General features: G+C 39.1%; 1 protein-coding gene across 3 annotated transcripts in view; it reads left to right on the forward strand.

Annotated features, from left to right (window-relative positions):
- The window catches only part of LOC116790993 (cadherin-6), a 109,538-nt gene that overhangs the window by 51,678 nt on the left and 45,196 nt on the right, over positions 1–12,664 (forward strand). For all 3 annotated transcript variants that reach the window (XR_004358586.1, XM_032696622.1, XM_032696633.1), the window contains exon 2: positions 1,181–1,536. Coding sequence is in view for 2 of the 3 variants with exons in the window: in XM_032696622.1 (XP_032552513.1) it covers positions 1,306–1,536 (231 nt within the window). In the remaining variant the exon portion in view is untranslated. The remainder of the gene's footprint in view (positions 1–1,180; positions 1,537–12,664) is intronic.

Consider the following 12,664-nt stretch of genomic DNA (forward strand, 5'->3'; position numbering starts at 1 on the left):
ACAAATATTGAGAGATGCTGTACTGAATTTTGAGCTGGTTTCAGGATGATTTATGGGTTTTGATGAGAATACTAAATAAAACCCAAAACTTTTTCAAAGAGCATCAATGAAAAAAGAAACGAAAATAATCAAATGATCGTTCTCTCGGAGTATGGATCTGTTTGGACTAAAAATTTATCAGTGTGTTTATGACAAAAATGTATGTTATGGAATGTTTCTATCAACTAATTATAAAATGTTCCACAACTGTTAGTTAGGCATTTTGCGTGACTGGTTACCTGAGACACGTAGTATAATTTCTTCCTCCTGAATAGAAGGTTCTAGCTTTTTAAAAATAGAAGAACTGTCCACAGTATACTAGGATACTCTATGTATAGCTTTTTGCATGTTGAAAATTATGAAGTCTTCAGAGATAATTTTGTAATTATTTTGTACGTGCACAGGTATTTACTACTAATGGTAGGAAGCAGTAGCTAGTAAAAACCCAAAGGTAGCAATGATCAGCTGGGGGTTTTTTTGTGTTTTTAGAAGTTATTAGTGAAAACATTTACATATATAACTAGGTATTTAAAGATCCAAAACTCGGTGCAATACTCTGGCAGTAGCTAATGAGAAAAGCAAAGTGTCCATTTCCTATGCAGTAACAAACAGGTCTAGTATGTGTGAGATACTGACAAATATGCTCATTTTTTTCATCAACCTGTTTAGCTGGTCCTTTGTAAATGAAATCAGAGGTAAAACATGCTAAATATGAGGGATTGAGTTATCGAAGTCCAGTCTCTTCAGCCCATAACTATGGCAACATAATGCCTCCTGGGAAGACAGTGTACACTTTTGCTAGCACTTCTTTGATGTTATAAGGTAACCTGATCAAGATCCCCAATCAAAAAGTTATCAGTTACATCCCAAAGCTTAGGCAGTAAAAAGAAAAATGCCTGATTTGCCTTTGTTGACAAAGGGAAGCAAAAGGAGTTAAAGGGCACCCCCCCAACACACCCTACATCCAAACATCATGACTCCTACTCAATTTAGAGTCGCTCAGATTATTTGAAGGACCATTTGCAATATTTTGAATCAGAAACAGCCCAGCTTTTTCGCAATCATTATTACTCATCTGTTTGCAGTCATGACAGGTAAGTACCTTTGGAAATGCTAAAAAAGTTGTTATTTTTCTTTTCAGAACTCCTTTGGGACTGCAAAGACTATTTCAAGAAGGAAGACGGCATGACATTGGATTCAGTGCAGTAAAGTAGGTTAGTTTGAGAACAAGACAAAAAGTCATTATTTGGACTTCCTTGTGTTGCCATGATGAGAACTTACCATTGCTTCTGGCTACTGTTTTGGGCTAGTCAGCCCCACCAAAGCTTCTTAACTCCGTTATCCAAAAGGACTAGTGGCTTTCCAGAAAAGGAAAAGGTTTTGGTATTGTCTGGAAACAGCAGGCAAGACCTCCATCGTTCCAAAAGGAGCTGGATGTGGAATCAGTTCTTTTTATTGGAGGAATACACAGGAACTGACTACCAGTATGTTGGCAAGGTAAGCTTCTTTCATACACATCTAAGATTTGATTTTAGAAATGTTGGAAAACCAGCAATAACAAGTAGGTAAGAACAAAGCCTGCTACAACTTTTAGTTCTCTTTCCTGTGTACCCAGCTTCTGCTGGTTATCTTTCAGCAGAAAGGTTAGTATGCTTCAGCTTCAAATTGTAATCAACAAGAAGACGTCCCTCATTTAACCAGGAAGTTTCATGGCAAATCATTCACAATTCTGGTTAAAGATCTTCCTTTTTATTTTTTTGTCTGGAAGTAATATACCTTAATTATAGGCCAGATTTTCAGCTTTAAAATGTAATATGTATTTTCCCTCATGATTGATAAAAATGAGAAGAGGTCTTGGTCTAAGTTAGGATTCACAGTACCCACATTTTTGGTGAGGATTCTCTCTACCCAGCAAAGGCAATTTGTTTCTCTTTTTATTCCACACTGCACACAACAATGCTGCAACCATTTTCTGGTGAGGTTTCGTGGTTTCACTAAGGACTCTGTGACATGACCTTCATACCACGGGCTATGCTATTACAAACCACGGTTGAAGCACACTGTGTGTATACACTACGAAGCAACAGGCAGCTGAAAATTTCTGATCTCAAAGCATGCTGACAGTTAGAACAGGGTCTGTAAAACATTATTTAAAAAAGAAAAATCACAGCTTAATGCTGAGAATGTCCACCTCCCTGAGCAATAGATCCTGTGTAGGTAAGAACCTTTATCTGAACTTCAGAGCTAGTGCACCTGTGGTAAGAGTCTAGAGAGAGTCTATACTGCCAAAGGTGCCATACCCTATAGGAATCTGTCCTGCAGAATGCAGAAATTATGCTATTGATGATGACATTCAAGGCAGAAACAATACAGCTTGGTTTTCCAAACTAAAATGGGGTTGTGTCTGATCTAGTTTGATCTCTCAAGCCTCTTAGCAAAGGCTGCAGATCACAGTAGTTTGACATTTTATCTCCCTCTGCAAGTTTCTGAGCATTCCCATGAGAGATGGTGGCTGCTTTTCTTGCCTGCCAGTCAGCTGTCAGTCAAAGTTGGATGCCACACTCCTTTCCTCCTAAATGGCTGCAAGGCATGATTCAAATGAAGAGCTACTCAGCTAGTGTAATATTCATAGAGCTCCAACCAGGATAATCAGCATTCATGAAGGGTACCATTGAGCGCAATCTACAGGAAAAGGCCAAAGGCAGAGAGTCCTCAGAGAGGGGAAGTAGAGAAGGAAGATAAGAGGGTAAGAAAAAAAGCCAGAAGAGAGTAAGAGGAAAGAACTAGAAAGACAGAGGTGTAAAGAATGGAGACTTTACAAAGAGGAATCAAGATGGAAAGGAGGGAAAAATGACATCAAATGGCAGGTAGAGAATAGGAGAAAAAGTTTACCCCAAAAGAGCAAAAACAAAACCAGAAGATGAGACAGCAAAGGGGAAAGAAAACCCGACAGGTGAGAAACCTTGAGTAAAGGAGAAAGGAAAACCAATGGAAAGACAGCAGTCCTCCACACACTCTCCTGTTTCATAGTCTGCTGAGGGGGTGGTCAGGGTAATGGGGTCTCTTTCGCCAAAGATAAAGCGTGTGGTCCTGGGCCAAGTCCTGCAGTCTGTCATTTTCATTGTGAATTCTGACATTAAAGCCTGCTCAGCCCCCATTCTCTCCACTGCCGAATTAGAGTAGAGCTATTGACTTCAGAGGAACTGATGGGGGAGTGAATATTCCTGCAGGATGATTTTGCTGAGAGACGGTTTAAAAATGGTCTACCTGGACCAGAAAGCCAAGAAAGTTTCAACAGGAGACATCGAAAAAAATGTAGATCTTATTTTTTTAAAGTTGTTCTTCCACCTATTTGTACTTAAATACACTTACTGTTTCAAAGCATAGAAACAACACATAATGTATAAATGTCATTGATTCTGTGTTCCTCAGCTATTCACATGTGGCCTTTCACACATCTTTCAAATGCCAGAACTGCTTACACCCTTGTAACTGAACAATTAGCCACGAGGCATGGAAAAACAGCCATTTATTTTTAAAGTTGGGTATTGGTGTGAGGATAAATGATAGAAACAGCTGAATTTCTCCAAATTGAGGTAACCAGGCAATTTAACTGAGCAATTAAACTTTATTGGTATGGGCAAATGAGGATAATGAACATTTTTATGAAGCTTTTTTTTTCAGAGGACTAAATGTTAACCTTAAATATGGACTTAAAAATAGGAGGAATGTAAAGAAGAAATGTGAACATCAAAATCTCTTAAAACAACAACAGTATATATACGTAAAGGGGACTTGTGCTTATGTGTTACTATGTATGCAGTCAGACCTGGATCTTCTGGGCTATTTTGTGTTTAGTGGTTAAAGCTAGTGGACATTAACATCATTAAAAAAAAAAAGATTTCATATAACCTACAAAAAACATCTTTTTCTTGAGCTGGTTTTACTTTTGCCTTTTCATTTTTTTTAACATCTATTTAATCCAAACATCCACGTAAAAATTCAAGATATAAGAAGTCTGTCATGAAAGATTTTAACAAATGGCATTAATTCTATGAACTACCCAAATTACAGCTGTAAAATCCTGTAACTGGTTATACTACTATTTACATCATAGTAGTTTAAGAGAGAAGGGAAAGAACAGTGAAAGGGAATGCATTCAGGTTTGAGATAATAAAAAAGAAAGTAATCGCTCTGAAGACAGAGCTCAAGGCAGTACTGAAGACAATGCTGAATCCAAGTCACAGACCACGGCACTGTTGTGCTCCGTACCCTGTATACTCTTTATCCATTGAACCCAAAGCTTTACATCTTTTAGGATTTAATTACCCAAGCACATATAAAACAGACTAACCCTTTTTTTGGTACCCATGGGTACTGTCAGCTGTTAAAAAGTGCTCCCCAGTTTTTTATGCTACAGACATTATTGTCAGCCCAAGTATGCAGCTGTATCACACTGGACAAGGATACCTGGCTGCCAACAAGAAGCTCACAGTGTTATAAATACAAGTTGATGTATGCTGTAGCTCTAACACCAGATCCATTGTTTTATTACCCATTCTTGTATTCCTGAATGTCATTCCTGTATATTTGTGAAATAAAATCTTTTAAAAAGAATCAAAATTCGTGCCTCCAGTCACTGTAGCCTCAGACTTAATAATGAGGAACTTGAAGAAAAGTTCTAGACTGGAATTATTCATTGCACTGCTGAATAACTTGTGAACTACAGCTATGCATTGAAGTGTGACTGATGGGCACAGTGACATTTTAACCTGAAGATATCTTTTCTTCCAGTTCAGAAATTATGGCACTTGGCAGGGACTCAATCCTAAAATAAAATAAAAGAATTACATGAGCATCAAAGTGGAGAAGCATCTAGCTCTACTACGTTGCCAAAATTTGCAGCATTTGAGTTGGGTTTTAAAAGTGATCTAGTTGTACCACTGGCTGCTTAGTACAATTTTATAGAGGTGAGGTGAATGCATCTTTAAATCACAGGTAAACAATGAAGTAGTAGTGCAGCTGTATATAGAAATATATGCTACATTCCCTAGAGATCTACAGATATTCCAGGGAAAAAAAGTGAAAAAATCTGCCCTGTTCCAAGATTATACTCAAAGGTATAGTTACTATTTGTACACACTTGACAGCTTTTCATGGCTACATAAAATCTATGAACTGGCATCCACCATTGAGGTTAGAGCACAACTCTAGAAATCATTGTTATATAAAGGGACAGGATGCCACTTTCTTTAGGACTGAGGAAAGATCTGAACAAGTCTTAAATCTTACTCATTAATCCAGAAACAGCTTCTGGCATCCTGCAATGGAAAGGACCAGCTTGCTTTCCTGGTAACAACAGGCACAACTGTGGAACAGTTTTGTAACTCTCTGTCTGGCACTAAGAAGAAACTTTCAGACATACTTTTCATTTTTGCTGTGTCTTATTGATGTTCATATAGTTCAAGCATAATGCTCGCCTGGAAGCTATCTGATGTTACTACCTGTACAACCCATCATAAACAATCAACCTCCGCTGACAACTCCATTTTTCAAGGAAGATAAAGTCGAAGTCCTGCTGGTATGTGGTTTGGCAAAGCAAAAAGGATACTATGTTACTGTAGGCAAACCCAGAATCCTTTTGTTTCGTGTTGAAAAAGCTACTGTTAAAGATAAATTCCCCTCCATCAAGAATGGTTTAAGGTACTGTTGATCCTGCTTTGGAGGAGAAGGGGATCAACTAAATGTTATCACAGTATAGTTTCAGTACTGTTTCTCTGTCTTTTGTCTGATTTTACTTCTGGATACAATTATTCTGAAGGCAAGCAGAGCAGCGTATTTCACCAGAAGCAAATCAAACAAAAGACAGAATCTCTCCAAGCCATTGCAAGTAAAGGGAGTAAGCAACGTACTTAGTTAAAAGTATCTGGCTGTTAGCACACACAATGGGCTATTTAAACAAAGAAATTAATTGTCATGTAATACAGTCCATGTTGTACAGTCTATGCCTTTTCAGCATGTGAGGTAGTAATGGGTCACATTACTCCAGCGGTTAAAAGGTATCATATCTTAATTGGATCTTCACTTTCTCTCAGATCTTTAGTATGCTAGTATTCTGTTCTTACCTTCAAAATTTTTGTTCCCCCAAAAAAGCAAGATGTGAAAAGTCAAACCAAAATGACTCCCTGTCTGCACTTTTAACATTCTTTATGCAGTTCAGCTGGGAAACACTTGCTCAGTATTTGTTTTCATTGCCTTCCAGCTCGCACTATGATATGTACCTGATGCCTTCAGTTTCCTGTTCCAGAGTGACTAATTGTTACCTTTATGAGGCCTAAAGTTAAAAGTTACCCTTGTAACTTCTATTTATTAAGGGAGCATACTCAAAGCAATTTTCACTTTGTTTTTGATGCTCAGAATATCCTGTCTCATGGTCTAGATTCTGCATTCTGTATTGAGAACTGGCAGCCCAAGAGCCAACCTCAGAACGACCTCTCAGTCTTGAACAATTCCTGGGCTTGCAGTGGCTCACAGCAAAACTGCAGTCAACTGTCAGTCAGCCCTATGTTGCATAGGTCAATCTGAGCTTCTCTGTGGCTTGCAGCACTGCCCACAGTGTATGTAAAGCTCTGGGTTACATCCCTGTCTCTGGCAAGTCCTCAGTGGTCTTTTTCCACAGCTAAAGATGCACATGAAATTTGACTTTACATTGTGCCTCTCAGAGGACCACCACACCCTTTACTACACAGAAGGATGAAGACTTAAGTTTTACACCTTTCCAGATTTGGACTCCCTCAAGCACTTCATCTCTGCGAGAGTGCTGTGGTCCCTGGGGAGCACTAATTGCCATCTGCACCACTCTGCAGGGGAACTTCCCTCTTAGCAGGACATAGGGGTTTTGTGGGCCATTTATGCACTCCTACTCATGCTACTGACAAGAAAGTCACAGGGTCCTTTATGGGTAACAATATGAGTTAATTACAGTGGTATGTTTAACTCTGTGGTAAAAGAAACATTAAGACCAGCCTTTTACACATGACAAAACTGATGTATAGGGAGGTTAGATGACCTTCTGCATAGCTAAAAGTCAGAAATTTCAAAACTGAGATTGGAAAAAAAAAATCAGAGTTCTTCTTCCCTTCCCTTCCCTCCCCCCCCCCTCAGTTTATATGATTAGATCACCTGCCTCCCACTTCAGTAGGCTGAATACTTGTCATTCTCTTAAAAGGTAGAACAAATGCTGTGGCGCATCTGCACTTCCTTTATTCCTCATCCATCAGTCATATTTTATGTTCCACCACTTGACTTTCCCAAGTGCCCTTCACTTCTGTATTGAATTGCACACACATACACACACTTGTCTTATATTCCTCTTTGAAAGATTTACTGGCACTGATAGAAGTTCTCTGTACTGTTGGTCTCTGCGGAATAGAGATAACTCTGTAATGAGGGACAGTTGGGAGGTTAGAGGCCCAGGACAACAATCCAAAAACAGCTTGCAGATTTTAAACCATCATATGGAAGCTAAGAAAGGAGATAATGAGCAATGGGTGGAGTGGGCAAGGATGTTATTCAGAAAATGACAAGGCAGGAAATATAGCATGGTTAATGTTTACGATCATCATAATTGTGAATCTACTTGGCATCATCCTTGTATCCAAATATATTATACAATATAAGAGCCTTACAACCATCTGCTTCAAACATACCACATTATCTGCATAAAGGCACATGGTAGTACTTACAGTGTAACGATACCTAACCTCCTCCTCTTCTTCCCATTCCACCTAGAGAAGCAAGCAAATCCTACGACCCTCAAAGCAATATTTCTGTTAATTCTTATTTTTCGTTTTTGTGTCCCAAATGAAACAATTTTGTTTTCCACAGCTAGTGACCCACTCATACCAGTCCTTACATTTTGGGTCATATCTTTTCACAGATTATCCTGTTCTACTCCTTTTAGCAATCTGCATATCATCCTGAATTGTGTGCCCCCAGGCTTCTAGATATAGAAAAACTGCTGAACATATTAATCTTCCTCTCCAAGGAGACAGTGTATGTAAAGTTCATGCTTTATTATGGGTTACTTTTTGGAGCTGCGATTACTATTTTCTTATTTGTTTGTATGGAACATAGTTCTCACTATGAAGCTGCAACATCATGAATATAGATCTTGAAGGCTGGCAACAGCTAAAAAAAAAAATCCCTCTTTCCGGCCTAAGACAACCATTGTTATTCCACCATTTTTTGTTTACAGTTTACTTATTGAAAATAGTAAACCATAATGCTTAAAGAAATCTCTTTATTAAATTAAACATATTGTTGGTGACTCCCTTTTCTTTTGCTACCATTTCCCTCACTGGTGAATATAGGTTCACAGTGGGGCAGCAGCGGATAGGGAGCTGTGGCCAGCCAGTGTAACATTTCAAAACACAAACTGAAAATGTGTTGTGATGTGAACACCTGTTGTTGATCCGTATGTGCTAATGCAGACTGTGGCTTGCTTTCACCATTAATGGGGTGAAACAAACCTCAGCATGCACTTGCAAGTACTTCAGGATTCAGTGAAGCTTGTAGTTATCATGAAAGTCTTCGATGGCAGATGAAGGAAAGGGAAGAATTGCCCTCGGGAAGGAAAGGAAAAGGAAAAAGAATCAATGCTTTCTCTCTTTTCTTCTAATTTAAAAAAAAAAAAAAAGAGAAAAATGAAGGTTGTAAAGAAATAAAATACTGAATGAGCTGGGAGTTAACAACTTAAAGGAGAAGGGGGAAACAGATCAGCCAATGTTTGTGTTAGAACTATCATTCCCACTGTTTTCTTTACAGAGTTGTTTATTTGAAGTCCTATCGTTTAATGAAGATTGCAGTCCTTCTATTCCCAACTTGCATATGCCATGTGGTACAGGGCAGGGCTCCTGGAGAGCTCAGCTGAAATGGCTTCTCTGCATAGGACTATTGTCTCTGGGGCACTATTTCTTACTCTGTCTTTTTGGGAAACATCAAGTGATATTTTACCATGAGATGCCTGTTGGAACAAAGATGATTTCAATGTCCTGCACAGGCTTACATAATAATCATTCAGTCATCTTTAGAATGTTTGTCATCTTTGCCCATTCTGTATCTACATGTTGGAAGGCAACATCGAGTTCATTCAAGTAATTTGTATAACTTACATGTTTAGCATCATGTTGTCATTAATGGAAGGTCAAGTTCTTCCTAAAAGACAACCAAACAACATAACTGTGCTTTTGGCTCTATGTCATACTTCTTCCTACCTAGCAGCCCTTACAATCAAGCTGATCAGGACACTGGCAGAGGATTTAAAGGGCATGCAAACAGAGGTGTCAGAGCATTCATTCACAGTTCCTTTCCACTTCATGTAGTTTTACACATTTCAGGTCAGTTGCTTAAAGCACAGTTAACGCTGCTTACAGCTGCTAAAATTACTCACAGAATGTCCTGTACAGCGAGGGCATAGCAGCTGCCAAGGGGGTTGTGGGCAAGGAGTTAATGCCTGTGGATGAAGACTCTTGCATGTATATTCATGGTAATAGTAAACTGGTGTGAGCTTGAGCCTCATGCTACTTCTAGGTAACAAAGCCTGTCAGGATCTACGCCATTCACCTGATAAATACCTTATTTTACCTACAGAAATATTTCATGTACCATTTCCTCAACAGTTTTTAGACTGATAGTATCATACCAGTTATATGTGCTTCAAAATGCTTTTCTTTCATGAATACTAGATATTATATAACTGGGAGAGCATGAACACGAATATTCTCACTGAAAGAATTCCAGGTTCTCCGCTCAGAATGAACATGCATGTAACAGCTATGTTGGATCTTGAACCTGAAGTCTGGGACTGAATATCACACTTGCCAGATAGTATCAGAGAATATTTAAGGCTAGAAGAAACACCTAGAGGCTGCCTGGTCTAACCCCTTCCTCAGAGCAGGTCCAGTTAGAATGGGTTGCTCAGAGCAATATCTGGCCAAGTTTTATGTATTTACAAGGACAAAGATTTCACAACTTCTTAGGGCACTTCTCTCTGTGCTTATCCATCTCTCTTTTCTTTCTTTTTCTTTTTTAATCTTCTAATAGCTAATCAGAATTTCCCTCATTGCAACTTGTATCTCTTGCCTCTCATCCTATCACTACCTTCTCTAGCTCTGCCTTCTCTACACCCTCCCGTAAGGTAACTGTAAACAACAGTAAACCTTCCTGTCTCACTTCTAAACAAAACCATTTCTTTCTTCTCTCCTTGTACATCACATGCTTCAGCTCCCTATACCCTCTTGGTAACCCTTCTGTAAATTCGCTGGAATACGTTAATATCTTTCTTGTACAGAGGAAGGGCAAAACTAGATGCAGTACTCCAGCTGTATTTTCACAAACTTTGAATGGAGGAGAATGATAAATTCCCTCGAGCTAACAGGCTGTACTTTTGCTAAAGCAAACCACTTGGCTTTCTTCTCAGCAAGGACACATTGCTGATTCAAATCCAGTTTATTGTTTACTGAAATGCCCAGATACTGCAGTGCAAAACTGTTTTCTCTCCAGCCTGTACTGCTGCAAGGGATTATTCCAGCATAGGTGCAGGACTTTGTATTTGCCTGTACTGAACTTCATGATGTTTTCATCAGTACCTTTCTCCAGGTTGTTGAGATCCCTTCAAATAAGAGCTCTGTCTTCTCAATTTTGAGAGTGCTTAACCCAACCAGACTCCATTTTTTTATGATTTTCAAACTGCTGAGGATGCATTCCATAATTCGAGTCATTAATAAAGACATCAAGCAGCATTGACACCCAGTGTCAGCTCCTGAGGAATGTCACTAGTAATGTGTCACTGATCAGTCTTCATGCCCCCCTTTGAACTTGGCTATCTACCCTCCTTATAATTGGACATCTTTCCTGCCCATATCTCACTGATTTGTCTGTCAGGATACTATGGTCCAAAGGCCTTGTTAAAGTCATGCAGTATTCACTGCACTTGTCCACTGTGCCATCCATGTTGTCATGGAAGGCAATTAGGTTAGTGAAGCATGATTTTTCCATACTAAATCCATGTTGGTTTTTCCAAATCACCTTTTCCTTCATGTACCTGAATATAGCTTCCAAGCAGATTTGCTTTATAACCCATGCTGGAACTGAGATATAGCTGTCCAGTCTCTAGTTCCCAGGTCCTTCTTCTTGCCCTTCTTTGGAATTGGTGTGACTTTACCTATTTTCAGAATGTAAGAACCTTCCCCAAAGACTATGAATTGATAGACAGTATAGGAAGAAACATTTCATCACTGTCACTGTCTTTAGATGCATCAGATGTTTTCTTATGGAACCGTGTCCAATTTACCTAAAAGGCACCTGATTTATTGTTTTGTGTCTGCTGTGGATAATGCTCCACTTTACCAGAATTTTCTGCTAGGCTTAAGGCACTGTGGGGCCTGTGGGCAAATTACAGTTCCATATCCCTAAGCAATTCTTCTTTTTTCATGATTAATGGGTCCAACATAACACATCCTCTGGTCAACTGATCGATCACCATGGTGAAGAAGTTGTCTTAGGACATTCTGCAGAAACCTGGGTTGCTTGCACACAGACATATTGCCCTTCCAGCAAACATCAGAATGATTAAAGTCCCCCATGAGTATTATGACCTACAGTCACAGGGTTTCCTCTGTCTGTCTAAAGAAGGCTTCATCTACTTCATCTCTTTGAGCAGACAGTCTGTGGCAGAGGAGGTGTCTTGTATTGGCCTGTCCTCTTACCCACAAGATCTCAACTGATTTATCATCTGTTCCAAAGCAAAGCTCCATCTACATGAGCTAATGGTTTGCTAATCCACCTCCTTGCCTTCCTGACCTGACCTTTATAAAAGACCAGTCCTTTTGCTGCAGCATTCAAGTCATGTGAGCTGTCCCTTCACAGCCTCACTAATGCAGTTTGAGGCATACTTTTTTGAAAGAAGAATCTGCTCAATGCCAGACTTGGCTAAAGTTTACTATAAACATTTCCCTAGTTGGGCAGTCTTCCTCAAGAGAGTCCTGTTGAAAGTTAAATGTGTGGGCTTTTAGATTGCATCCACTCTCTCACAAATCCTTGATTATCTGTTTACACGATGGAAACTTGTTTAGAAACAAAGTCTGGGAACATGAGAGAATGGAGATATTTTTCCTTTTCCCAGAACTAGATGATAGGAGCATACAAATAAATTAAAGGCTCAACTAAATCTGTGGATATGAATTAATTTTCTTTTTGTTTGAGTCTTCATTTAAATCTGAATGCTGGTTCTCATTTGTTTTAGTGTTTGTCTATATCCTCCCTTCTCCATCCCCCTACTTTCCTCACTGACACACACACTTATATAGCATATAAAATTCATACACACATTTCAGTGTTTGATTGTCAGCATCAAGCACTCAGAATATCAAAGGGTCACCTTTGTCAGTAAGCAAAGGATAAGCATTTGTTTTCAAGCGCATCCATCAGGGGAGTAGTCAGAACCTGTTACTTGTCGAAGAAGCCTAATGTTTTATTCAACTATATGCCAGTAAAAACATTTCTGGCCAAGGGTTTTTTTGTTTTGTTTTGTTTTCTAGTTCATCTTTAAGATAGATGCTCCCCT

This window comes from Chiroxiphia lanceolata, chromosome 1 (genome assembly GCF_009829145.1).
Source record: "Chiroxiphia lanceolata isolate bChiLan1 chromosome 1, bChiLan1.pri, whole genome shotgun sequence".
NCBI lineage: Eukaryota > Metazoa > Chordata > Aves > Passeriformes > Pipridae > Chiroxiphia > Chiroxiphia lanceolata.